A 27,999-nucleotide genomic window follows, 5' to 3' on the forward strand; every position below is an offset into this window, starting at 1 on the left:
GGGCGACAGAGTAACCCCAGTGAAAGCATGGCCAATATGGAGGAGCGTAATTCAGGGCTGGGTACAGAATTATTAAAACTATCGCAACTAATCCCAAAATTCAATGAGGAAGATGTGGAAGAATTTCTTGTGTCTTTTGAGAAACTGGCAAGGCAGCTAAAATGGCCAGCTGAGTCCTGGCCTCTTTTATTACATAGCAAGCCAACCGGAAAAGCCCATGAGGTTTATTCTCTATTGCCAGGTGAGAGTTCATCAAATTATGAACAGACAAAAAATGCTATCCTCAGGGCATGTGAATTAGTACCCGAAGCCTATCGGCAAAAGTTTAGAACCCTCAAGAAGCAAGCTAATCAAACTTATCTGTAGTTTGAAAGAAGTAAGCAGCTGGTTTTTGACCAGTGGCTGCGGGCTCTTCAAGTATAGCTCAGCTATGAGAATCTAAGAGAAGTAATTCTGTTAGAGGAATTTAAACACTCTTTCCACTCTCCATAAAGACCCATGTAGAGGAGCAGCGGATTCAGAGAGCCCAGCAAGCGGCCATTCTGGCTAATGAGTTTGCTTTAATTTATAAGTCGGTTTCCCAGGGGAGAAACCTTCCCTAATCACCCCCACGAATCTGAAAAGGACAAAGGGTGGGAAGGTGATGAGCCCAAGCAGTCCTGGGAGAGAAAGGCAGGAGACACATAGGCCCTCCTCTAGCCAAAAAGGAAAGGTGCTGTGAGCAGCAGTGAAACCCAGAGACCTGAGTGCTTCCATTGTAATAAGGCAGGTCATCTAAAAGTTGACGGCTAGAAATTAAAGGGAAAACCTGTAGGGTTAATCAGGGCACACCCGCTCAGTGAAGATGGAACCCTGATGGAAAACACAGCAGAGCAAGCTGTAGCTTTAACGGCAGTAAGAGCGCAACCCAGGAAGTCTACTGTTGCAAGTGCAGGAAGATTCAGTAGGATTCCTGAAGGTTATCAGGGTTTTGTGTCTGAAGGGAAAGTAACCCCATACCCCTCGAGGAGGGCAAGCAAGCCCATAGTAATTCTCAAGGACACAAGGGCCACTAGATCCTTTTACTGGGAAAAGGCCTGACCTTTCCCTCAGAGAGTGCACTGAACACCAGAATGGTGGTGAATAGTATTGGAGGGCAGCGTATGCCTGTTCCTGTACGCCGGGTGCATCTGGAGTGCGACTTAGTTTCAGGACCGGTGACTGTAGGGAGTGTCCCTAGTTTGCCCTGCGGATGGGATTGACCTGCTCCTAGGTAATAATCTGGTGGGGGCGAAGGTGGTAGGCCCCCAATAGTGAAAACAAGACCCCAAAAGGTCAGAGAGATAGGGCAGTGGCAGGAGACGGACCCCTACAGTTTCTCTGAATGTGTAGTGGATCAGACCATGAACAAACCATCTCCCCCAGAGGAGACTGAATTGGCACTGCAGGCAGATGACCATGAGGTCTGTCTGTCTGAGAAAGAGGTATAGGGTTCCCTTTCAGCCTTCACCTGGTCTTACTGTAACAGGGTTTATATTTTAAACACACTGTGTTTCTTGGTGAATCCTTGTTCACCACTTTCCAATTATAAGGCAAAGAAACCAGCACATAGAAACATAGAAAATAGGAGCAGGAGTAGGCCAGATAGCCCTTCGGGCCTGGTCCGCCATTCAAAAAAGATCATGGCTGATCGTCTAATTCAGTACACTGTTCCTGCTTTCTCTCCATATCCCTTGATCTCTTTGGCATTAAGAAATATATCTATCTCCTTCTTGAAAATATTTAATGATTTGACCCCCACTGCCTTCTGCGGTAGAGAATTCCACAGGTTCACCACCCTCTGAGTGAAGAAATTTCTCCTCATCTCGGTTCTAAATGGCATACCTCGTATCCTGAGAATGTGACCCCTGGTTCTGGACTCCCCAGCCATCAGGAACATCCTCCCTGCATCTAGCCTGTCTAGTCTTGTTAGAATTTTATATATTTCTATGAGATCCCCTCTCATTCTTCTAAACTCTAGTGAATATAGGCCTAGTCGACCCAATCTCTCCTCATACGTCAATCCTGCCATCCCAGGAATCAGCCTAGTAAATCTTCTTTGCACTCCCTCCATGGCAATAACATCCTTCCTCAGATAAGGAGACCAAAATTGCACACAATCCTCCAGATGTGGGCTCACCAAGATCCCGTATAACTGCAGTAAGACATCCTTGCTCCTGTATTCAAATCCACTTGCAATGAAGGCCAACATCCCATTCACCTTCCTAATTGCTTGCTGCACCTGAATGATTGCTTTCAGTGACTGGTGTACCAGTACACCCAGGTCTCATTGCACCTCCCCCTTTCCCAATCTATCACCATTCAGATAATAACCTACTTTTCTGTTTTTATAACCAAAGTGGATTTATCCACATTATACTGCATCTGCCATGCATTTGCCCACTCACCCAACTTGTTCAAATCACATTGGAGCCTCTTTGCATCCTCCTCACAGCTCACTTTCCCCCCCAGCTTTGTGTCATCTGCAAACTTGGAAATGTTACATTTAGTTCCCTCACCCAAGTCATTAATATATCTTGTGAATAGTTGGGGCCCAAGCACTGATCCCTGTGGTACCCCAACAGTCACTGCCTGACACCCGGAAAAAGACCCATTTATTCCTACTCTCTGTTTCCTGTCTGTCAACCAATTCTTAATCCATGCCAGTATATTACCCCCAATCCCATGTGCTTTAATTTCGCTAACCTCTTATGTGGGACCTCATCAAAAGCTTTCTGAAAATCCAAATACACCACATCCACTGGTTCTCCCTTATCTATTCTACTAGTTGCATCCTCAAAAAACTCCAGTAGATTTGTCAAGCATGATTTCCCTTTCGTAAACCCATGCTGACTTTGCCCAATCCCATTTATGCTTTCCAGGTGTTCTGCTATCACATCCTTTATAATAGACTCACTGGTCTGTAGTTCCGTTTTTTCTCTCCCTCCTTTTTTAAATAGTGGGGTTACATTTTCCACCCTTCAATCTGTAGGAACTGCTCCACAGTCGATAGAATTTTGTAAGATGACCACCCATGCATCCACTATTTCCAAGACACTTCCTTTAGTACTCTGGGATGTAGATTATCAGGCCCTGGGGATTTGTCAGCCTTTAACCCCATTAATTTCCCTAGCACTTTTTTTTTTACTAATACTGATTTCCTTCAGTTCCTCCCTCTTATTAGACCCTTGGTTCCCTAACATTTCTGGGAGGTTATTAGTGTCCTCCTTTGTGAAGACAGAAACAAAGTATGTGTTTAATTGTTCTGCCATTTCTTTGTTCCCCATTATAATTTCACCCGTTTTCTAACTGTAAGGGACCTACATTTGTCTTCACTAATCTTTTTCTCTTCATATATTTATAGAAGCTTTTACAGTCAGTATTTTATGTTCCCTGCAAGTTTAATCTCATAGTCTATTCTCCCCCCGCTTAATCAACCTCTTTGTCCTCCTTTGCTGAATTCTAAACTGCTCCCAATCCTCAGACTTGCAGCTTTTTCTGGCAAGTTTATATGCCTCCTCTTGGGATGTAATGCTATGCCTAATTTCTTTTGTAAGCCATGGTTGAGCCACCTTTCCGGTTTTATTTTTGCACCAGACAGGAATGAATAATTGTTGTAATTCATGCACACGTTCTTTAAATATTATCCATTGCCTATCCACCGTCAACCCCGTTTGTAAAGTTCCCCAATCTACCATAGCGAACTCACGCCTCATACCTTCATAGTTTCCTTTATTTAGATTCAGGACCCTAGTTTTGGATTCAACTACTTCACTCTCCATCTTAATGAAGAATTCTATCATGTTATGGTCGCTCCTCCCCAAGGGAGATTGTTAATTAATCCTTTTTCATTGCACAATACCCAGTCTAGGATAGCCTGTTCTCTAGTTGGTTCCTCAACGTATCGGTCCAAAAACCGTTACGTACACACTCCAGGAAATCCTCCTCCACAGTTTTATTGCTAATTTGGTTTGACCAATCTATCTATAGATTAAAGTCACCACCCATGATTACAGTTGTACCCTTATTGCATGCATCTCTGATTTCCTGTTTAATGCCATCCCTTACATTTCCACTACAGTTTGGGGGTCTAAAGGCAACGCCCACCAACGTTTTCTGCCCCCTGGTGTTTCTTAGCTCCACCCATACAGATTCCCCATCATGATTTTCCGAGCCAATATCCTTCCTCACGATTGCATTGATTTCCTCCTTTACTAACAATGCTACCCCACCTTCTTTCCCTTTTTGCCTGTCCTTCCTAAATACTGAATATCCCTGGATGTTCAGTTCCCATCCTTGGTCACCTTGCAGCCATGTCTCCGTAATCGCTACTAAATCATAACGGTCTATATCTATTTGTGCTGCTAATTCATCTACCTTAATGCAACTGTTCCGCGCATTAAAACACAATGCATTTAGACTTTTCTTTTTAACATTGTTAGTCATCCTAGCTTTATTTTGCACTACAGCCCCATTTGTTTCTAGCCCTTGTTTTCTCTGCCTTCCACTTTTGCTTCTTACCTTTCTGTCTTTCATTTCTATCCTTGTTTCTCTCTCCTCTGTCTCCCTGCTCAGATTCCCATCCCCCTGCCATTCTAGTTTAAACCCCCCCTGACAGCACAAACAGGCTTTCTCAAGTTTAAAGAAAAGTTGCACTTTATTAAACTTAAACTCTAATTCGGTTGCCATCTACGGATACATGATGCGCCCACGCTAGCATGCATACGCGATATATGCATGCAGATAGGAACAGAAAGAGCAGAAGAAAAATAAAGTGGAAAAGTTTGAGGCAATCTCTGAAGAGGTTTTCTTGTTACTGTGCTTCGGGCTTGCTGTAGAGTCATTGTTGGTAGGTAGATCTTGCTTTTGGTTGGGGCCCAGTCTTCTTCTTAAACCTTGTTCACTGTAGGAGACATTTCTCTTTTGGGGTTCATGTGTCTTCAGTGAGTTCCGTGAGAAAGAGATGGGAACAGACAGGAGAGGCTGTGGCGAGCCAGCCAGCAGAGGTCTTTTCAATCCAGCAGCAAACAGCTTTCTGCAGGTTCTAAGTTCATAACTCTACAATTCAGAAAAAAAAACAGATTAGTCATGTGACTAACTGGTTTGACCACATCTGTTTGTAGATTACATTGGAGCAAGGGATAGCTCCTTTGTTCCAAACACTGTCTTTATTTTGCAAAAATGTCTTTCCAGCCAGGAGCCTGGCAACCCTTGTCACAGGCCTTCTCCTTCCCAGCAACAATTTGAAATTTAATATCCATGTGGCGAAATTAATGTGCCAGATTCTTGGCAGGTGCATTACAGAAGTTAGGAGACCCAGGGAATGAATTAAATGGATTTTCCCTAGCTGAGGCTCAGTGAGCCAACCCAGTATTGTGAAAGTGAGCACAAGCTGCCCAGTCTGAAAGTGAAGCAGAGGGAGTCCCTGATTGCTACCATTTAACGAATTAGGTACTGATGAGGAAATGGAGTTCTCCCCACAGACCTGAGGGCAAGGAGTGGACAGTAGTTCACCAGTTAGTGGTGCTGCAGAGGTACCGGAGAGAAATATTAAGAAGGGCCCACAAGCCAACACTGGCTGTACATTCCGGTATATGAAAGATCAAAGCCCACATAAGACAGAAGTTTGACTGGCCAAAACTCCACAAAGATGTGGTGGAGTACTGCAAGAGTTGCCACGTGTGCCAGGTTGAGGGGAAACCCAACCTACAGTGAAACCTGCACCCCTAAGTCCTGTACTGGTGTTAGGAGGACCCTCCAGCAGAGGGCTGGTGAACTGTAAGTGACCCCCGCTGAGAACAAACTGGGACAGGCAGGAACAAGGCTGGCAAAAGCTTAGAAAGGGAAGGGGAAAAAACGACCAAGAGGGCAGGTTAAAGGAATTCCGGGAGGAATCCCAGATGAAAACCCCTACTGTCCGGTCAGCCAACCCCAAAATGTTTGAAAAAATTAGACCCCACATCCTCCTATGTAAATGCAGATGCTAGAAGTGCCCCACCAGAGTTGCTAACAGCATCTACAGGCACCTGCAGAGACAAAGAAGGTCCTCAAGAGGGCAGAGAAACCGTGAGGGCGATACCTCACCTAGTCGAAGTACCACAGGGGACTGCAGTAGAATCTGGACAAATATCTACAAGCAGAAGTGTCCCAGAGGGCAAAGGGAAGATTAGCAAAGAATCCCACCCCACAGTCAGGAAAAAAGTGAAACAGCCATCCAGAGGTGAAAAGCCCTTGCATGACTCATCAAGGCACTGGAAGAGAGTTCAGAGTGGAACTGCCCACTGCCGCTGCCCCTGAACAGAACTCCAACCTAGGGCTAATTAAACCTAACCTCCCCCCAGCCCACTGCAGACCTCAACAAGAACAAAGCCCCCTTACGCAGTCCTTGAAATGGGCAAACTGAAGAAAAACTTCCCCAACGAACCACATGTATATTGGGATGCCAAAAAAAGGGATAGGTAAAGCAGCACTGCTACCAAGAAAAGATAGGCTGTAATAAGTTCAGGGCTTGTGAATGAATGTGAATGCATGAGAGAGACAAGTGTTTTTCCCCTGTAACTTATATTTTCTCACTCGACCCTTTTAATGAAATGCTCTCTTTAAAATTCGCATTTCATTCCGTTGGGTGTGGAGGCGTCATGCAGGCCCCCACCTGCCAAGAATGAGGCATATTAATTTTGTCATATGAACATTGATTTTAAACTGTTGCTGGAGTGAAGAAAGGACTTGTTAAAAAATCACCAGAAACTTGGCTGGAAGGACATTTGCATACTAACAGACAATGTTTGTGGAGACAAAGGGCTATTCCCTGGTCCACTTAATCCACAATGGATTTTGATCACCTGATATTGAAGGTGTAAGGAAGAGCATTCCAGAGACTGCTAAGGTGATACAAGTCACAAACGCCAGGACTGGTTAAACCAGCTGGTCACATGACTAACTGGCTGGTCCAGGGTTTTTTGAACTAGCCAGAGAGAGTTTGAACTCAGAAAGACTGTTTGCTGCTGGCCTGAGAAGACCTCTCCAGTCTGCTCCCACCTCTTTCTCACCAGCCTCTGAACACACTGAAGAGACGTGAACCTCAAAGAGAGAAAAGTCTCCTACACTGAACAAGGTTTAAGAAGAATACTGGGTCCCAACGAAAAGCAAGACCTACCTATAATCAAGGACTCTACAGCAAGCTCAAACAGTAACCAAAATCATCTTCAGATATTGCCTCAAACTTTTCCACTGTATTTCTTCTGCTCTTTTCTGTCTCTATCTGCATGTGTTTATCGAGTATGCATGCGAGCGTGGGTGCATTGCGTATCCATAGGCATTAACTGAATTAGAGTTTAAGTTTAATAAAGTTCAACCATTCTTCTTTAAACCTAAGAAAACCTGTTTGGCTGGTTTATTTGCCTTACAATTGGAAAGCAGCGAACAAGGACTCACTAAGGGGGAACTATAAAAATGGTGTGTTTAAAAATAAAACCCTGTTACGGTAATACCAGGTGACGGCTGAGAGGGAACCCTTGACTCCTTTCTCACCTGGTCGTAACAATATATTTAATGTCACTTTATTTATAAAATATAATGCTATGTATTTTAAAAATCAAAATATTTTTAATTTTTCCTTAATCCTTTCCAATAATTGACATTTATCTATTACAGTCTTCCAAAGACCTCAGTTTCCAACTTGAGAATCTATTTTTGTGCTGTTTTTGAATTCACCTCAGCTGTTCTTCATACATCCTTGACCAGGTGTAAAAAATGGAATGTGATGATTTGTTCTCTTGTTTCTTTCTCCCTGTAGGGTGCTGTATGCATGGCTAATGCAGTATTCAAAAAATCCACTCATTTGAGTAGAATATGCAGTATGTTTATCCCTCCATCTCCAACCATTGTTTTTTTTTGCCTTCCTACTCTGTTCAATCCTTTGTGGCTGGCATCCCTCTTGCTGACCATCCCCTGTGTATTTCAATACATCTACTGTCTAAATATTTTTTTTTCAAGTTCCAAATCTGCAAAGATCACAAAAAAGAGCTGGTATTTATATGGAGCCTTTCAGAACCTCAGGACCTCCCAAAGTGCTTCATATTCAGTACCTTTCAGTTGTAGACACTGCTGTAAATTAAAGAAAAGGTTCCATAAACAGCAATGACATAACTGACCAGATAATCTATTTTAGTGGCACTGGTTCAGATTCATGTTGTCAGACTGGTGGGAGAATTCCACTGCTCATCTTCAAATAATGCCATGGGATCTTTTCCACCCACCTAAAAGAATGAGAGATGAAGCGCCATTTGAACACCTCAACTGGAAGTGCAGCACTCCATCAATAGCACACTGAAGTATCAGCCAAGATCGAGTGCTCACATCTCTAAAGTGGGGCTTGAACCCACAACCTTATACTCAACCAAGAGTACTACTGTGAGCCAAGGCAGTCAAGCAAGTGAGGAGTTCCAAGCAATTTCAGCATTCCCCTTGCCCTGCAGAAAGAAAGAGTGAGAGTGATTGGTTGTTGAAAAGGAAAGTGAAGGCGTGTAAGTCTTGTGCATATGGTGTATGTATTAAAAGCTGGAGAAAAAGCAAGATGGATTAAGGAAGGGAGATTATAACCATAGAGCCAAGCAATATGAAGTGAGGAAGGAGTGGCAGGAGAGAAGTAAAACACAGGAACAGAATGGCATTAGTATGAATGAGGAAAGGAAGAGGGGAAAATGCTTGGAATGACTAAGAGAGGTAGTTACAGTGTGCATTTGTGATTGTATGCTGAAGAATGTGATAGAGGGAGGGCTTGTTGAGGTAGTGTGTGAGGAGGTGAAAGGAGTATTCATGGGTGCTATTGAGACAGCTGGAGAAGTGAAGAGTTGTACTCACCCATTCTGCTTTTGCCAGGCCTTTGTACCCTTAACCCATTGCACTGACCCTCTTAGCAAACTCTGCCAAGCATTGTTTCAAGTGGCCTTCGGAATGTTCTTGCAGCTCCTGGGGAACAGGACATCACACCTTACTCTGACTTAGAATCACTGAATGAAGCCATTCAGCCCATTGAGCCTGTGCTAGTGCCAGCACTTAGTTACAGCTATCCAACTGGTCCCACTCCCCTACTCTTTCCCCATGGCCTTTCAAATATTTTCCCTTCAAGTATTCATCCAATTCTTTTTTGAAAGTTGCTACTGAATCTGCTTCAGCTCCTTTCAAAGTGCATTCCAGATCACAACAATTCACTGTAAACAAATGTTTCCTTATGTCACTCTGCTTCTTTTGCCAATCAGCTTATATCTGTATCCTCTGGTTACTGACCCTTCTGCTACTGGAAAAAGTTAACCCTTATTTATTCTATCAAAACCATTCACGATTATGACAACCTCTATTAATCTCATCTTAACCTCTCTGCTCTAAGGAGAACAACCTCAGCTTCTCCAATCTCTCCTGCTAATTAAAATCCTTCATCCCTGGTACCATAGTACTTTTTCTGCACCTCTCCATGGCCTTGGCATCTTTCCTAAAGTGTGGTTCCCAGAATTGAACACAATACTCCAGTTGAAGCCTAACCTGTGTTTTATGAAGGATTAGCAACTCTTCCCTGTTTTATAATGTATGCCTCTATTAATAAAGCGAAGGATCCCATATGTGTTGTTTTAAACAGCCTTCTCAACTTGCCACCTTCAAAGATTTGTATACATACACCATCAGGACGCTCTGCTCCTGTACTCCCTTTAAAATGGTAGCATTTACTTTATAATGTCTCTCCTCATTCTTCCTACCAAAATTAATTGATTCACACTTGGCCGCATTAAATTTCATCTGCCACGTGTCTGCCCATTTCACCACTCTATGTCCTCCTGAAGTCTGTCACTAATCCTACTCATTGTTTACTACATTTCTGAGTTTTACATCATTTACAAACTATGAAATTATGCCCTGTATGCTCAAGTCTCCGTTAATAAGATATATATTGAAAACAGCAGTGGTTCCTATACCGACCCCTGGGGAACACAACTGTATACCTCCCTCTCGACTGAAAAACAACCCTTCACCACTTCTCTCTGCTTTTTGTCCTTAGCCAATTTTGTATCCACACTGCCACTGTCGCTTTAATCCTTTGGGCTTTAATTTTGCTAATAAGTCTATTATGTGGGACTTTGTCAAATGCCTTTTGAAAGTCCACGACACATCTAAACAATAATCGCTTTTTCAATGAGACAGCACAGGCACGACAGGCCAAATGGCCTCCTTCTGTGCTGTGATTCTTTAACCTCATCAACCCTCTTTGTTACCTCTTCAAAGAGCATAATCAAGTTAGTCAACACGATTTGCCTTCATCAATTCCATGCTGACATTCATTTATTAATGCATAATTTCCAAATTTTTCCAAATACTTTTCCCACTCTTGGGGTTGAAATTTTAGCCCATGCCAGAGCCAGGAACTGAGACAGGCAGCTGCTAAAAATAGCGCTTCAGGCTGGCAGGCAGGGCCATTTTCCCAGAAGCAGGATGGGAAGGTTGGCAGGGATACCCACCCACAGACAGTGGGTAGTCAATTAAACTAATTAACGGCCACTTACGGCCAATTGAGGGAGGCCAACTTGGATTCTCCAGTTCTCTTCAGTTTGAGCAACTGGAGACGCTTCCTGCATATGTGGTTATCCAGGACACATGTAGGGCTGGATTTTGTTCCCAGCCTGACGTTGGGTTCCGTGGTAGGCGGGGCCGGAGAATCAGAGCGGCAGTAGCCGCCACGGAACCCAACGCCGGGATTGCCGGGCCCGATCTTCCTGGTGGCGGGGAAGCCCCATGACGGCCCCTCCACTGCTCTGCGACAGGACCCTGCTTTCCATATGCTAATTTGCATTAAATTAAATGTAACCCGTAGCGATCTTACCTTCAGTTCCCGATCTTCAGCGCGATGTGCGGTACTTGCGCACCTTCACTTTCCTATCCAGGGAAAGCTGCCGGCACCGAGGTGGAGGAGGGGTCAAATCTGCACTATTTGTACAGGAAAAGGGTCAACTCTGCACTATTTGCATAGGGAAGGAGGGTAAGGGGTCAACTCTGCATTTTGTTGAACTGTCTGCAGGGCTGGCAGCCTTTTAAAAATGGTGCCAGCAACTGCCCTTGCATCAGGTGATACCGTGAACGGCATCGCCAATGCCATCCCCGCCATGTGATTTGTGGGGGTGTGGTGGGGACAGCCGCTACGAATATGGTAAGTGGCCGCCCGCTACAGAATCGTGGAGGAGAGGGTCCCGCGTGGGCCGGCTGCTATTTTCTGCACCGCCCACCACTCCTGGTGGTGGGACAACAAAATCCAGCTTGTAGTGTCCTGAAGTTCCCACAGAAATTGCAGGCAACAGGTCTCAACTGTCGCAACAACTTATTTAAAAGTCTATCTACTTATGTTATCCATGTTTAGTCCACCCTTAATCCTATTTATCATTCAATTATTTATGTATACCAAAATTTTATTTGTTGCAGTTCTGACCCCTTTAATGTTGGAAGTTTGAACCGGCAGCTGAGGCAGAAGAACTCACTACTCAGAGTCAATGGCTCAGAAGGCGCAACAGCAAAATGTGTGACACATCTAGGGCAGAGTTATGACACTTAAGGAAAAATGGCACCTTGGAAGAGTCAGGGTACTCACCAAGTACTCACCTATAGTTAGTCATGGAATCTAGTTTTGACAGTAGCAGTGATGTAGGCAGACCTGGGCCCCCTGTGGAGATGTCTACTGTAAATAGGAACAGGGCAGAAGAGACTTGCTAGGAAGTAGGAATAGCCAGCTGAAAGATGAGGGCAGTCCAAACTTGAAAGATGATACTTTCAAACCCAGACAAGAACATGGAACGTGAGGACACTCTACCAGAGTGGTAAAATAGACAACTGCATGAAAGAGATGTTACAGATATAATGGACTGGATGCAGTTGACCTATGCAGAATGCAGAGGTGAAGACCCATGCAGTCAATCTTCTGGGAAGAAAATGACACGAAAGAACAAACGAATGTTGGTATCATCGACTCAAATTTTACTTATATCCCTTTAGATCTAACTAATTACTCTGATTTACTTACTTATTTACTGTAGCCTAATGGCTTAATGTATTTAGCACCTCTGCACCAAATTCCCATTACCAATCTAACAGCTCATTGTGTTTGTGGATATCCCTTTAATCTATACCTTTCAGAAACACACTAGTTGCAACTCGTCAGTCAATTGCCAGGAGCAATAAATAATATCTAGGCAGGGACCCACTTATAGCTGATTGACTGTTAACTGCTACTGATTTACAGTCTGGGATTTTACGGCCCCCAAACGAGTGGGCTGGTGGCCGGCGGGGGGCACGTCAGATTGAGCAGGAGATGGGGGGGGGGGGGCCATTCCCGACCCCCTCCCACCCCACTGCAATTTTACATGAGGCGGCAGCAGCAAGGAACAGTCCGCTCACCCCAGGTCAATTAACTAGCACTTAAGGGCCTCCTCCAGCCGCCGTGGGTATTTTACTCTTGGCGGCCGGATGGCAAAAACCTCAAGAACCCCGCCTGGTAAAACAAGGCAGCCTTCTTGCAGGCTGGTAGGGCTCTCCTGATTGGGCACCCTGTGCCCCACGGAGGGCTGCCCCCGAAGCCCCAACCGCCCCCAACGTACAACACTCCCTCCACCCCCCTAACCAACCCCCCTTTCCTCGCCGGGGCCCAGCTGATTGTTGCCGGCGAGGCCCTAAAAACTTACCTGTCTTCCAGGGCCATCCTTCACATTACTTGCGATGGCTGGCAGCTCCATTAGGCGAGACTTCCTGCCTCAAGGAGGTAGAAGTCCCGCCCAACATCAATTAAGGGCCTGGGGAGCAAAATATCCTGACGTGGCTCCCCAGGCCTGCCACCGAATTTTCGGCTGGTGGGCAGAGTCGCCCGCCCAACGAAAAATTCCAGCTACAGTTTTTAAGGAAGAATACTAGTTTAAATTTCACTTTGATAGCAACACACTATCTGCACTACTTACCAGTGAATTCCCACTCTCACCAAATTTCCGTTGCCACTCTGTTTAGCAAGCCACTCCGTTTAGAAGATCCTCCCAGCTCTGTGTGCACAGCTCTTCACTGTAATTTCCAGGGAGGCATTAGAAAAGTGGAAGGCCGCTCTTTGACAAATCTCTGGTGCTAAAATTTCTGCTATAGCTGTACAAGCAGAAATCAAAGTAGAAGTGCAACCTCGCGTTAAGAGGTCAATCCCTGCTTTAAATAAGTCATGCTGGAAATTATGCACATTACGTTGGCTGAAGATAAAAATGGGGGCTTGTAATAGGGAAGAAGCTGACAGGTTGCAGAAAGTTTTTTGATAAAATGGGTGAATGAACCTGACTATGGCTCTATTTTAAATCTGGCCAATAGAATGGAACTGAGCATAAATACCATCACGATAAAAACCGATAAAGGTAGAGGGGCACCACTAACGCAAAACAAGTGGTCCAGTCAATGCAGGCATTGAGCTTTAAATAATCAATCAGTGCTCATTATAAAGGCAGAAAATGCCCTACAGTGCCTATCAGTCAGGAAATGCTTTGAGGAAATTGATGAACATGTGGTGAATGCTCTTGGATCACCACAGGTGTGCTCCGGAGCTCAAAACAGTGGCATGCAGTCAGAGCAACCCCCTGGTCACTTAATGTGGATAAATGATATTTCATATACATGGGCCTAGGAAACTTTGCCAAGTGTATACCATGCAGCGGTACTCATTGAAGAAATTAATTAGGAAAAGACGACTTGGGGGCTAGTAGCTGATTGACAAAAGTTCACAATTTGTGAGGCATAGTAATAGAGAAAGCAAATAAACTGCTTTTAACTCAGGATGTAAGTTCAGCGTGGGAGTGGAGGAGGAAGAGTGAAACTTGCCTGGCCTAGATGGTGTGAGGCCTGCATTGTCTTAACTACTGGGCTTCATTTCCATCTCCCAGATGAGTCTCCTGCCTGAACCTGGCAGGATTCAGTATTTGGCCGGTAGGCTCTAGGAACCCATAGTAACAATCCCAGCAGTCAGCGAAGTACGTCAGCGGTGTCCAGAGGTGCTCTCAATCAGGGAGGAGCCCAGGGCGGGGGAGGGCCAAGTCTTGGTTGTTGGCCCCAAAGAAGAATATCTGGTCCTCCTGGTCCACAAGAGAATGTTGTCATGAAGGTGTTTCCATTATTAATATTTTTTGAGGACTCATGTTTAAATGATTGTGAAAATTAGTTCATTTGAAAGACCACGGAGATGTTTGGATTTGTTCTTTTTTAAAGAGTTATTGGAAGGACACTTTGGATTTTTTTTTTAAAACACTTACTGGAAGAGACAATGAAGTGCTAAAATGAACATAAAGAGCCTTGCTGGCTATTGGAGTTGTTTACAGAGAAGTCAGATGTTTAGGTTTATGGTTATCAGGAGTTTTGGCTTCTTGATTTGGCTTGGGCTGTTTGAATGTTCAGTTGGTGTGCAGTCTGCTCAGAGAGAAGCTACCCAACTCATCCTTTTCCACCTGTTTTGGAAAATCTTCTGACAATTCAGTTTGATAGCTGAAATCACTGATGCAGTACATATGAACATACGAACAAACGAATTAGGAGCAGGAGTAGGCCACTCGGCCCTTCGAGACTGCTCCGTCATTCAATAGGTTCATGGCTGAACTGATTACTCCACATTTCTTCCTACCCCCGATAATCTTCTCCCTCCTTGCTTATCAAGAATCTATCTAACTCTGCCTTAAAAATACTCAAAGACTCTGCTTCCACCGCCTTTTGAGGAAGAGAATTCCAAGGACTCACGACCCTCTGAGAGAAAACTTTTTTCCTCATCTCTGTCTTAAATGGGCGACCCCTTATTTTTAAACAGTGACCCCAAGATCTAGATTCTCCCACAAGGAGAAACAGGTAATTCTCCCGAAAAGCCTCCAAGACTACTCCTTGACATCTGCTGAACAGAACTGCTTCAGAAAGATCCCAGTGGCAGCTGTCTATGTCTACCCGGACGCCAGACCAAAGGCCACCTGGAACATTCCATATTTTATCCTTTTTCTTCAAAATTGACAATAATTTGGCCAAAGTATTTTGTAAAAGTTGATCTCTGCAGTGCCAATTTTTTCATTTTTTCATTTTCTTTCTTTAACCAGTGTGTGTGTTAGGTTATTTTAGAAGGGTATATATTTATACTTTCATATTTCAAACTGTGTGTTGATAAGCCTTGCACCTTTATTGAATAAGTCTTGTTTTATAATAAATCAATTATTTTGTTGTTTACTAAAGAAACCTGGTTGGCGATTTTTTTAATTCTGAAACTAATATAAAGTAGTTAATTGGCCGTAGCAGTAACTACGTAAAACATTTAAACATACATTGTGAGCAGTGGAGTAATGGAACTAGCAAAAGACAGTGTATTCCTGCAACCTCAGTCGTAAGAACGTTCAAAAAGATTTTACAAACTTAACTTAACTTAACTTCCCAGTAGCTTTCACCATCGAGCCCGGCACTAGTCATGGGCTGCATGAAGGGTGGCACAGTGGTTAGCACCACAGCCTCACAGCTCCAGTGACATGGGTTCAGTTCTGGGTACTGCTTGTGCGGAGTTTGCAAGTTCTCCCTGTGACCGCATGGGTTTCCGCCAGGTGCTCTGGTTTCCTCCCACAGCCAAAGATTTGCAGGTTGATAGGTAAATTGGCCATTGTAAATTGCCCCTAGTGTAGATAGGTGGTAGGAGAATTGTGGGGATGTGGTAGGCAATATGGGATTAATGTAGGATTAGTATAAATGGGTGGTTGATGATCGGAACAGACTCGGTGGGCCGAAGGGCCTGTTTCAGTGCTGTATCTCTCTATGATTGTGCATTAAAATTGCATTGGGGTCCTACTTAAGTCACAGGACCATAACTTTTACATATTTATGAGGCTTGCAGTTGCCTGAAAAATGCCATGTAAACTAGCATCAAACATGATTGGAGGGGAGAATGCAGCCTCCCTTTTAGCCTTGCACACATCCATTCTCGTTAGGTGCAGTGAGTTAAAATCAACCCAATAGTGGTTTGCCTTGCTTGGTCAGCAACACTGTACAGAATGAATGTGAAAGATTTAAAAGTAGCAAGGATGTAGAAGCCAAATCTTGAACAGATTTAAAGGCTGGAATAATAATGAAACTCACAAACTAAGATATAGCATCACCTGACACACCTAAAATATAGTTGAATAACAAGGACTCCTCCTGGGCAAAAACTCAGATGGCTCAAGTAAGCAATTCATCTAGAAATAACTATGCTTATGTGACAGATAATTCCTTACAAGTGTTTCGAACCTCAATCGGTGATATTGCAAAAACAGCTCCAGTCAAATCACAGAAGAATTTGAAAATAGTGGTATTTACCACATACCTGACCTAAACCAGAAATACCACAAACCACTTGTGATCTCAGATCTTCTACTAAAAATAAGTGGCTGATGGGGAAAAAATGCACATGGGAAACTATTGCAAGTCATAAGTAAGTTTGAACACAATTCTAAGAAATATTCCTGAACAAACACAAAGGACTGAATTTTACCAGCCCCTCGCATTGTGGATCATGGCGGGGGGCCCGTAAAATACTTGCAGGAGAGGACTGCTATGACATCCGGCACCGAGAAGGCCCCACCGCATTTTAGTGGCGCTGGCAAGGCCTCGTGCACCCCCACCCCCCCCACCACCCCCCGCATTCCGCCACCAAGCATCGAGGCCTTCATTTGCCTACTCAAACATATCCAAAAAAATGTTAATTGCCTTACCTGGACCTGGCGGCCAACCCATGCCGATATTGCGGCTGGTGCCAGGAAGTCCCGTGCCTTCCGATGCCGTTTGGTGATTCAAGGTAAGACACTGGTGGGGAGGGGGAGGAGTGTAATTATCAGGGTGGGAGGAAGGGGAGTGGGGAAAACAATTTTCATTGGCTGTGGGGATAGTGGGAAGGGGTTGAAGGGCAAATGTTACGAGGTGGGAGGGAAGTTTGGGTTGGGAATAAATTTCATTTTGTTACTATTGCCCCGAAAACAAACATTTGGAGGGGGGTGGGGTATGGTGGTGGGGAGGCGGCAAAGGGCCTCCAGCATTTATTTAAATTTTTGCAAACAATGCACCACAATATAAAATTTAGAATTAAAATTTCTTCTAAGGGCTTGAAGCCCTTTAAAAATGGCGCCGGCGACGGACACCACTGCTGAGGACAGAGATGCCACCCCCAATGACGTCATCGGGGGCGACCACTCCACCCCCTCCATTTAAATGAGCCCCGAGCGAAATATCGTGGGGGCTCAGTGGTGGAGCATCCGCGTCTAAAGGCCGCTGACTTCAAAGCGCACCGCCGCTAATAAAATTCAGCCCAATATTTCATAGGTGATGCTATATTACTTCTGGCTGATCACTCCTCCAAAAACCTTTCAGAACATACATACATGAAACAGGAGTAGGAGTAGGCATGTCAGACCCCAAGCCTGCTCCAATATTCAACTAGAGGATGGCAGATCTGTATCTCAACTCCATTTACTTGCCTTAGCTCCAATAGTGCACTTAGGATAGTGATTGGAAATACAACTATGCCCATATATTTCTGTTTCTTTCTAATAACTTTGACATTTGTTAAATAACCCTTATTTCTACAAGTCATAACACTTTCTTCTTACAAAGACATTTTCCCAATAATCTTTTAACATACCATGGCAGAAAGATGGAAATATTACCAGGTAATCATAAACTCTGCTTTGCAATGAATATTTTATTTGTACACAGTTATTGAATAAGATGATTATCATATATTAATAGTTAATACATTTCAAACAACAAAATTAGAAACCAATTAGATTATTTCCCCAAGGATACTCACAATAAAAAAACCTTTGTAAATTAACATTAAATTAAAATCTATAATCCTTCATCTAAAAACAAAGAAAAAGAATTGCCAAAATAATTTTATTGTATTTAAATTTAAATCCTTCACTGACATTCACAGTACACACTTAAATGTTTGAATACAATAATTTTCCTATTGTTCGATATTATTTTCAATTAAATATGCATTATTTCACTTTAGGTACGGATAAAATAAATGATTTCAGCATAGAATTATATAGAACTAACAGCACAGAAACGGGCCATTTGACTCAACTGATCTACGCCGGTATTCATATTTCACACAAGCCTCCTCCCATTTTAATTATTTCTGCCCACCCTATTCAATTCCTTTCTCCTTAATATATGCATTAAAGCTACTCTTAAATGCATCAATACTATCTAGTTCAACCACTTCGTGTCGCAACACATTCCACGTTTTCATCATTCTCTGCGTAAATAAATTCCTCCTAAATTCTACATTTGATGTTCGAGGATATCTTACATTTACTCCTCCTTGTTCTGAACTTACCTGCAATTTTAGCAGTTTTTCCACATCCACCTAATTGAAACCCTTCATAATTTTTACGAGCTCGATAAGTTCAACTCTTAGGCCCCAATAATAATGGAGATCAGGAAGGAAGGGTGGGGGGAGAGGAGGAGGTTATGGAGGGGACTCTTTTGTGACCAGGGGTGGTCCTTCCAAATGTAATGGGGATTGTCGAACATCGGGGTGGGGGTGTTGGGGGAGGAAATGTCAGGCACCAGGAGTGGGCGATCGTGCAGGGTAGTGGTGAGAGGGGTCTGATCAGGGGGGTGGAAGCAGGTAAACTTGGAGAGCCAGGGAAAGCACTCCTGCTTCTCTTGACCCACAAGAAGTGCTGTAAAGGCACTTACCTGTTCCATCCAGCCGTGCTCGCCTCCCTTCACCTTTCGGGTTTCCCGAGTCCCAGGAAACCCGGTTGGCCAGCATTAAATCTGCAACAGAGATAAAATCTGAGGCACGCAGCCTCATTGAAATATTTTACTGACCAACCCGCCTCCAGAGGGCAGGTTAGTTGCCCATCCCCCAACCCACCTCTGTTAAAACTGGGTGGGCATGTAGGAGGCAAGTTGGGGTCAGGTATCCCATTTTTATATCAGTTTTCATTCTTTGTGGCTATGTCAAAATTGTGTTGCCATTTTTAACAATACATGTATCTGTAATACCCGATTTCTTTGCTCCTCTACTCCATTTAATTTCGTACCTTCCAAGGAATAAGGAAGCTCTTTATTCCTTCTACCAAAATGTCTTCCTAGATTTTGGTGCAGTCTTCCACATTATTAGCTATACCATGAAATTTGGTAACATTTACAAATTTCAACACCATGCCTCCAATTACAGATTACAAATTGTTTATGTATATGGTGAACAGTGGTCTTAGCACAGATCCCAAATGGGACACCACTTCCCACTTTCTGCAGTTCCAAGAATCTTCCTTTAACTTTTGTCCTGTTTTTTGGCCATCTTCCAATCTACTCCACTCCCTGGCCCCTAACTCCATAGACCCTGACCTTTGTCGTGAGTCTCTTATATGACATCCAACTGAAGTCAAGCACTGTGAATGTTTTGTAGTTTTTCAGAGAATCTATTATTTTAATAGAGAATGCTCAGTACACTTCTAATACAGGATATTGAAATATAGGAAAACATGATCTGAATTCTTCTCCCATTGGCAAATTGGCAGCTGGCCAGGGCTAACACCCTTGTGTCTCTGCTTCTAACCCACTACAAATTTTCTTCTGCGGCCTTCATTATGCACATAGAGTCGCTATACTGTTTTGGATAGGTTCACGGCCACTAGGATGGAGGTGAATTCAATGCTACAACCTTTTAAAAGGGCCTGTGTGTTTCTGCAGAGCTTCAGTCAAAATGTCAAGCAGGCTTAAGGGTATCAGTAGTTAGAAGGGCTGATAGATCCTTGGACATATCTGTAAAGGTTCTCTTGACTGAAGTGATCCCTGCTCCTCTGAGCCCACAAGGAAACATTTTTTTTAAAAGATATCTGCCATGCTGGGCCTGTTCTGGCCCTAGCTCCTGTTTCTGACAGGTTTAGCCTGGCGGATACACTATCACTGCTCCCCCATTACAGCCTCAGGTTAAAATAACAGATTGTTGTCTCAATGATATCATCAGAGCCCTATCTACATATTTAAAGAGTACCAGACTGACTTTGGGCAGTGTTCTTGTTGCCTGCAATTTAACATTGTAGTTGGCCAGATCAGGGTGGGAAAGGAGTGGGTAATTCCCCGCTCCATTTTGACAGCCCTCTGCCTGATTTCTGCCAGTTAGGCAGAGTTAAAAAATGTTTAAAAACATTTTTATGTTACACTTGACATGCACTGCTGCTTTTCACTTTATTATTATTTTGCCTCTTAATCCATTACTGTGAAGGTTGTTGTGAATTGGTCAATACTTGAAATATTAATGTTAACAATATATATGGATAACTAACAGTGCCGAATATTGTCAACTAGAGGGCACCTAGTGTGGCATGCTCAGAAGGAGCCATGATGAAATAAACAATGAACTGGAGGAATTATGACAATAAAACATCAACTGGTAAACCAGGTATTGGCACCAACATGTTGCCACGGACATTTGAAAAAATTATTGACTCAGCCATGGACATAGGGGTAATTAATATGTATATAAAGTGCATAGCCAATCTAATACCATCAAAACACAGTCCAATTTAAAATATATTTCTCCCTATTAATAAAGTAGCTAAGCATACAAACATCAATGGAGAGTACAACAACTGTATTAGCTAACTCGCAAGCAAAACAGTAAGCAGTGCCAAAGCGAATTACTTTTGTTGACAGAATAGAGCTAGCAACACCATGTGCTAACATTGTGTTAGCATATAGCCAGCCAGTTAAATCATTACGCGATAAAAACCAGGCCTGTGAGAAGTAACCATATCCAAAACAAATTCAACATCATTGACTACCAATGCACAAAAAAGTGGGACAAAAATATTACTCATATTTCCTCAGCAAATTCTTTCAGATTTATTTGTTACAGTAAATTTGTATCTGATCTTTCAATGGACTCAGAGTCCCATTGATCTTAGATTTCCTCTGGACCACAGAACTTCAGTGCTCACTAACAATGAGCCAAAGAAAATGAAATGAAAGCTGAAGAGCCCTTCTCAACATAAATGAGTATCAAAAGGGTTTCCCAATCATTTACAAAATAAACAACTATGAACTATATTTATTCTAAGTTGATCTGGTTTTACACCGGTCAAAAATATTTTGTATACTTTAATACTATATAGTGTGCAGGATTTCCTTTGTAAAATGAAGTTCCTAAAACATATCCCAAAATTGTAGACAGCGAGTACCCTCATTTGTTCAAATAATTCCTCTTTTAAAAATGCATTATTGATAAGTGGCTGTGAAGTTTCATAAAGTATTAGCACATTAAAATACAAAAGGGCTGTAGAACTGCATATCTAAATTAATTAGTATTATGGATCCATTGGAATATCTCACCTTAAATAACTATTTTCTTTCGCAAGCAGATCAAAGTTGGAACTAGATTGCACTGATATTTCTAAAATTGCCTCACCTCTGCAATGGTCTTTATCTTTTGAACTATCTGATAATTCCTTTCCCGACACCGATGGGAAAGAAACCCGCAGAATGAAAATAAACACACTAAAATGAAATGACTACCGCCTAAAAACAGTGCTTCGTGATCGTGTAGTGTCGCTGTCTACTGTACATATTTCTACAGTATTCACTATCCTACAGCAATTACTCTATAAATGTACTGATACTATACCAACACTATAAAGATCTGTTCAAATACATCCGTGTCTCATTGTACCGCCGCTCGATTTCCTCAATTATCAAATATGCTGACACTGCCGAAATACAGGTGATATAAATAGGAAGAATTGTGTTTTTCTCCTTTGGTTTTTATTTAACGGTTTATTGTTCTCAGACTGGCGTCCTGGGTTGTGCAATCACAGGACCTGTGCTGGAATAATTTTTTTTCTATATTTGGAAGCTGACCTCTCATCTCTACACTGGAGGGGAGGAGATGCTTTCACCTAAATAGGGGGGATTAATTTTAAATGGTTATTGTTTAATTGATTCCCCGCATTGGGAAACAGGAGAAGGATGTTTGGGGGGCATTTCCCACCATCGTTTGTCACATCACCGCTTCATGTTCTGGGACCCAGCCCGATGCTCCAATGATTCTGATGTTTTCTAATTACTTTCACTCCTGGTAATTTTAAATGTCTTCCTGCAAGCCTTTAAACTGGTATTTTAAAATAACCTAGTCACTAGGTTATTTTAAAACACAAGTTTAAAGACTTGCAGCAAGACATTTAAAATTACCACAGACCTCAAAATTTTTATCACAGACACTGGTGTCTGTATACAGACACGTTGCCAACCCCTGTGGTAAACTGAACGACAAGAAAATGGGCACATCTGTGCCACAGACAAAATGGAGTAGAGTTCAGGTGACCCCTCCTGTACTAGCAATCAACAAGCCTGTCTACAAAGACGAAACTCATTAACTGCGTCTGAATTATCTCTGGGAAAGCCCATTGAAATTGAAAGGGGCCCATGAAATGTTAATAACTTCTACCTAAAGAAATGGAACTAACAAAGGTTCTGTAAGACAGACTGACTCCACACCCCAAATCCAGATGAATGGGTGCGAAGTACCATCATTGTAACATAATGGTCCCCATCTAAACACCATATCCTGGACCACTGCATGGTCATAGCAGGGGAGAGGGCCTTGTGTCACCTGACAGAGACTCAAGTGGTGGATTTTTACCTTAGAGAGAGAGGGGAGATCAAGAAAAGACCACAGGAAGCCAGATCCAGCCAAAGGCTGCAAGATCGGTCCAGCACAAGGAAGAAGCCCTGCTGCTGATACTATACTTCAACTTGCTGCAGCAGAGAACTTAAAAAGTGACCTCCATCTCCAGACTGAGGCTCTAATCACCGGAAATCTACAACACCTCAGCAAGTCCACCACTACAAATCTCCAACCTGCACCTTTGAAAAGACTTTCCTCTTGAGAAGATTCAAAAGGTTTCTGTGAACTACAAACTCTTGCATCACTTTAGACTGTAATTGCATCCCCCCCTTTTCCTCTCTATCCATCTATTCTTGTGTAAGCATGTGTGTCTGAATGCATAAGTGGTTGCGAACAATTCAGGTTTTGCCATTCTAAATAAAAATTTAACCTTCCTTTTTAAACCTTCAAGAAAACCTGTCGTTTGTCTGTTTATTTGACCCTAAAACACTCAGGGACTAATACACCATTTTTAATAAAACACTATTTCAATCATTTGGGAGGTGAGAAGTGGACGTCACCCACACCATGTACCACCTGTCCGTAATAAGGTCAGAAGTGGTGCTGTTTGCTGATGATTGCACTGTTCATCTCGCTTCGCAATTCCTCAGATAACGAAGCAATCCCACATGCAGCAAGACATGTACAATATCCAAGCGTGGACAGGTAAGTGGCAAGTAACATTCATGTCACACAGGTGCTAGACAATGACCATTTCTAATAAAAGAGAGCCTCACCACCTCCCTTTAACATTGAATGGATGAACCCCCCCAACAGGAACATTCTGGGGTTGCTGATTCACCAGAAACTCACGAGGCCAGCGATATAAATGCAGTGGCTACTAGAGCAGGTCGGAACTAAGTATTCTGTGTAAAGTGGCTCACCTCTTGACTACCCAAAGCCTCTCCACTATCTACAAGGCACAAGTCAGGAGTGTGATGGAATACTCTCAACTTGCCTGGATAGATGCAGCTGCAACAGCACTCAAAAAGCTTGACACCATCCATGCCAAAGTAGTCCACTTCATTGGTAGATCACCCGCTATTTTAAACATCCACTCCCTGCACCACCATGGTTGCACTGTGTACTGCAGCAAGTCTCAAATGCTTGCTTGGCAGCACCTTCCAAAGACACAAGCCCCATTATCTAGAAGGACAAGGGCAGCACATACATGGAAACGCCATCAACATCAATTTCTTGTCCAAGTAACACAGCATCACTACTTAAACATGTATCGTCGTTCCTTCATCGTTGTTGATTCAAAATGATAGAACTTCCTATGTTCTTCACCTCATGGATTGCAGCAGTTCAAGAAGGTGCACCACCAACTTCTCAAGGGCAACTAGAGATGGTTTAACCAACAACACTCATATCCCAAGAAGTAAATAAGGAAAAATTGCTAAACTAATCATTGACAATCTTCGAAGTGTCAATTACTTCAGTAGCGTTCCGTTATCTGATGTAGACAATAATTCAATACGTATTTTCAGTTCTAGTACACTGTGCCCTATATTTATTCGAAGCTGGAAAGGGAATATGGTTTGGAAGCGTGATTTTTGGACTGAAAACATGGAACTAAGAATTTCCCTCCTGTCCCACCCAATTTAATGGCAGGATATCTATTGCATTTTTTCAACAGGTTTCCTGCCCAACAACCACCCAGACTGACAGACATGTGAATAAGCTTGATGGGCTGGGGGAAGCATTCCTGCTCCAACTAGCTCACCAGCAATGCGATAAAGGCACTTTCCTCATGGATCGAGCCTTCCTTTTACCTGCCGGGATTCCTGCATCACAGCAAGGAACTCCGTGTGTTAAAAATAAAAATTGAGTTAAAAGGAGGTATGCAGCCTCCTTAAAAGATTTAGAGTCAGGTTTCAGAATTTTAAAATTTGTACCTTCCTATCCACCCCAACCCACCTGTCCTTGAGCTGTTAAATTCCCCTCATTATGTCCACAATGTATAAACTAACTTTAACATTGATTAAAATGCCAGATAAGACAAATATTGGGGCAGACCTAATATGAATATGGCATATTGTCCCATATTTTTGGAGTGCATAAATCTGTTTAAGAAATCAAATTGAAAGCAAGGCCTAATATCACCCACTGCTGCATTATTTTGGAGTGACTCTTGTTCCATGTGCGTGCAACAAGATGCAGCAACAGAAGGTACTTGAAAGATGTATTTGCAAAATGCAGTGCTTAATAAACCAGTGTGTACTGTTACAGACTGAGCTGCACAAGAAGACTGTGACCAGGCGCCAGGATGCAAACCCTGCTGTGCACTAATCTGCAGCAATTAGCTGAATGTGCATACATGTACTCAGGCTAAATTGCATATTTCTTTTCAGTATAGAATTTTTGATTCAAAATCATTAATACAGGTGCATTGCTGTATCCAGCACCTACACTGTGCCACTGTACCAATCAAATAAACAGCAGCACAGTATGCAATGCTGTTTATGTTATATGCTGTACCTTATTATAGTACTGAAATCACAGTGTGCTCTGACCTTTCTTAAACAAATTTGTTCTGCACACTTACTGAAAATCATGTCAGGAAACTATCTACCCACTCAGAATAAGACTGACAGTTTGGAATGATGAGAAACATCAACACTCCTGCAATCCACTTTCTTATTGGATCAGCTGCATTCAGCTTCACATTGAAAATTCTGCTTCCTATATAGGCTGTATTTCAGCAATAATAATAAATCCTACTGTTACTGATATTACATTCCAGAGAACCAACTGGGATGGCTTCTCTTCCCACTGCCGCATTGTTACTTCTGGTGTCCCCCAAGGATCTATCCTTGGCCCCCTTCTTATTTCTCATCTACACACTGCCCCTCAGCAACATCATCTGAAAACACTGCATTTGTTTCAACGTGTATGCTGATGGCACCCAGTTCTACCTCTCTTGAGCCCTCCACTGCCTCTAAATTGAAGTACTGGATAAGCAGAAATTGCCTCCAACTGAATATTGGGAAGACCAAAGCTATTGAATTCAGCCCCCGCCACAAACTCCGTTCCCTAGCTATTGGCTCCATACCTGTCCCTGGCAACTGTCTGAGACTGAGCCAGACTCTTAGCAAACTTGGTGTCATATTTGACCCCAGGATGATTCCGACCACATATCCGCACCATCACTAAAACCACCTATTTCCTCCTCTGTAACATCCTCCAACTTTGCCCCTCCCTCAACCCACTTCCATGCTTTTGTTACCTCTAGACTTAACAATTCCACTGCACTCCTGGTCAACCTTCCACATTCTACCCTCTGCCAACTTTAGGTCATCCAAAACTCTGCTACCCGCGTACTACCTCACACCAAGTCCCATTCAACCATCACCCCAGTGCTCGCTGATCTACATTGGTTCCCGGTTAAGCAACGCCTCAATTTTAAAATGCTCATCCTTGTTTTCAAATCCCTCCATGGCCTTGCTCCTCCCTATCTCTAATCTCCTACAGTCCCACAATCCTCTGAAATATCTGTGTTCCTCCAAATCTGGCCATATTGAGCATATCCGATTTTAATTACTCCACTACTGGCAGCCATGCCTTCAGCTGCCAATGGCCTTAAGCTCTGGAATTCCCTCCCTAAAGCTCTTTGTCTCTTTCTCTCTTACATTCTTTAAGGTGCTCTTTAAAACCTAGCTCTTTGACCCAGTTTTTGGTCATCTGCATTAATACCTTATGTAGCTCAGAGTAAAACATGTAACACTCCTGTGAAGCGCCTTGGAACATTTTACTATATTTAAAGGCACGAGTTAAATACAAGTTGTTGTTATTGCATAATCTCATTATTAATACAGTGTTTTATCTGGTAAAATAAGATGACCAACATTTTATCCTGCCTCCATCTACATAATATAGAATAACAATGGAACTGCACAAATCACAAGACAGAAAGAAGGGGTGAAAAATTGAACTTCATTTGTGTTTGCTTGACTGTAAATAAACATCAAGAACTTTCAATTAATTTCAATGCTTTGTGAAATAACATTAATTACTACTGAAAATAAGTAATTGGATATCTATAGCAGCACCTTCAGGTGAAAAGAATTACATATGACACAGAAACCTCAGTTGAGTGCTAAAGCAGGAAACTACTAATAAAATCACAAGATGTTGGTGTGCTTTAATGGCTGAAGCTGAAATCATTGGCCTTGATATTAATTCTGGGTCTGAAAGCACGTGGGAAACCGGGAAGTAAGTTCAGCATGTCTGTCAGTGGCTTTTTAACTCAACCAGTTCATTAACATTTTGCTTCTAAGTTTCGCATGCAATACACGGCATCTGGCATGATGAGGGTGTGAGGGCAGATGAGGGAAAATTGTAAACTTTTCTACAGGTATGTAAGCAGGAAGAGATGAGTGAAAGTAATGTGGGCCCATGAGAGGCAGAGACAGATGAAATTTTAATGGGGAATAAAGAAATGGCAGAGACATGAAACACATAATTTATAACAGTCTTCATGGCAGAAAATATTCGAGAAAAAATGGAGAAACAAGGGTCTAGTGAGGATGCAGAACTTAAAGAAATCAATAAAAGTAAAGAAATAGTACTGAAAAAATTAATGGGACTAAGTGTCAACAAATCCCCTGGACCTGACAACCTGCACGCTAGGGTTTTAAAAAAGGTAGCCGCAGAGATAGTGGATGCATTGGTTTTGATCTTCCAGAACTCCTGAGATTCTAGAATAGTTCCCAAGGATTGAAAAGTAGCAAACATAACCCTGATATATAAGAAAGGAGGAGAGAGAAAACAGGGAACCATAGGCCAGATAGACTAACGTCAGTAGCAGGCAAAATATTAGAATCTACAATTAGGGATGTGATAACAGGGCACTTAGAAAATCATAATATGATTAAACAGAGTCAACAGGGATTTATGAAAGGGAAATCATGTTTGACAAATCTGTTACAGTATTTTGAGGATGTGACTAGAAAGATGGATAATGGGGAACCAGTAAATATAGTGTATCTGATTTTTTTTTAAAAAGCATTCAGTAAGGTGCCACATAAGAGGTTATTACAAAAAATTAGGACTCATTGGGCTGATTAGGTTTCATTGCTTCAGGATCTCAACATTGGGGCAAAAAGTGGGTCCTGAGCCCGCACTTGCCAGCAATGGGACTGGCTCAGCGTTTTTACCACAGATCGCCTCCCAATTGGTCGCCTGCGGGCTCACCATTCAATTAAGGACGGTGGGCAGGCTTTCCATGTTGCCGGTCCAATCAGACAGAC

The 27,999-nt window shown here is 42.7% G+C and overlaps 1 protein-coding gene across 1 annotated transcript in view; it reads right to left on the reverse strand.

Moving 5' to 3' along the window:
* LOC137375885 (protein phosphatase 3 catalytic subunit alpha-like) overlaps positions 1–27,999 on the reverse strand; it is a 567,998-nt gene that overhangs the window by 308,443 nt on the left and 231,556 nt on the right. Inside the window, exon 3 of the mRNA XM_068043519.1 lies at positions 18,775–18,855. Coding sequence (XP_067899620.1) covers positions 18,775–18,855 — 81 coding nt within the window. The remainder of the gene's footprint in view (positions 1–18,774; positions 18,856–27,999) is intronic.

Source organism: Heterodontus francisci, chromosome 12 (genome assembly GCF_036365525.1).
Source record: "Heterodontus francisci isolate sHetFra1 chromosome 12, sHetFra1.hap1, whole genome shotgun sequence".
In the NCBI taxonomy this organism is placed as follows: domain Eukaryota; kingdom Metazoa; phylum Chordata; class Chondrichthyes; order Heterodontiformes; family Heterodontidae; genus Heterodontus; species Heterodontus francisci.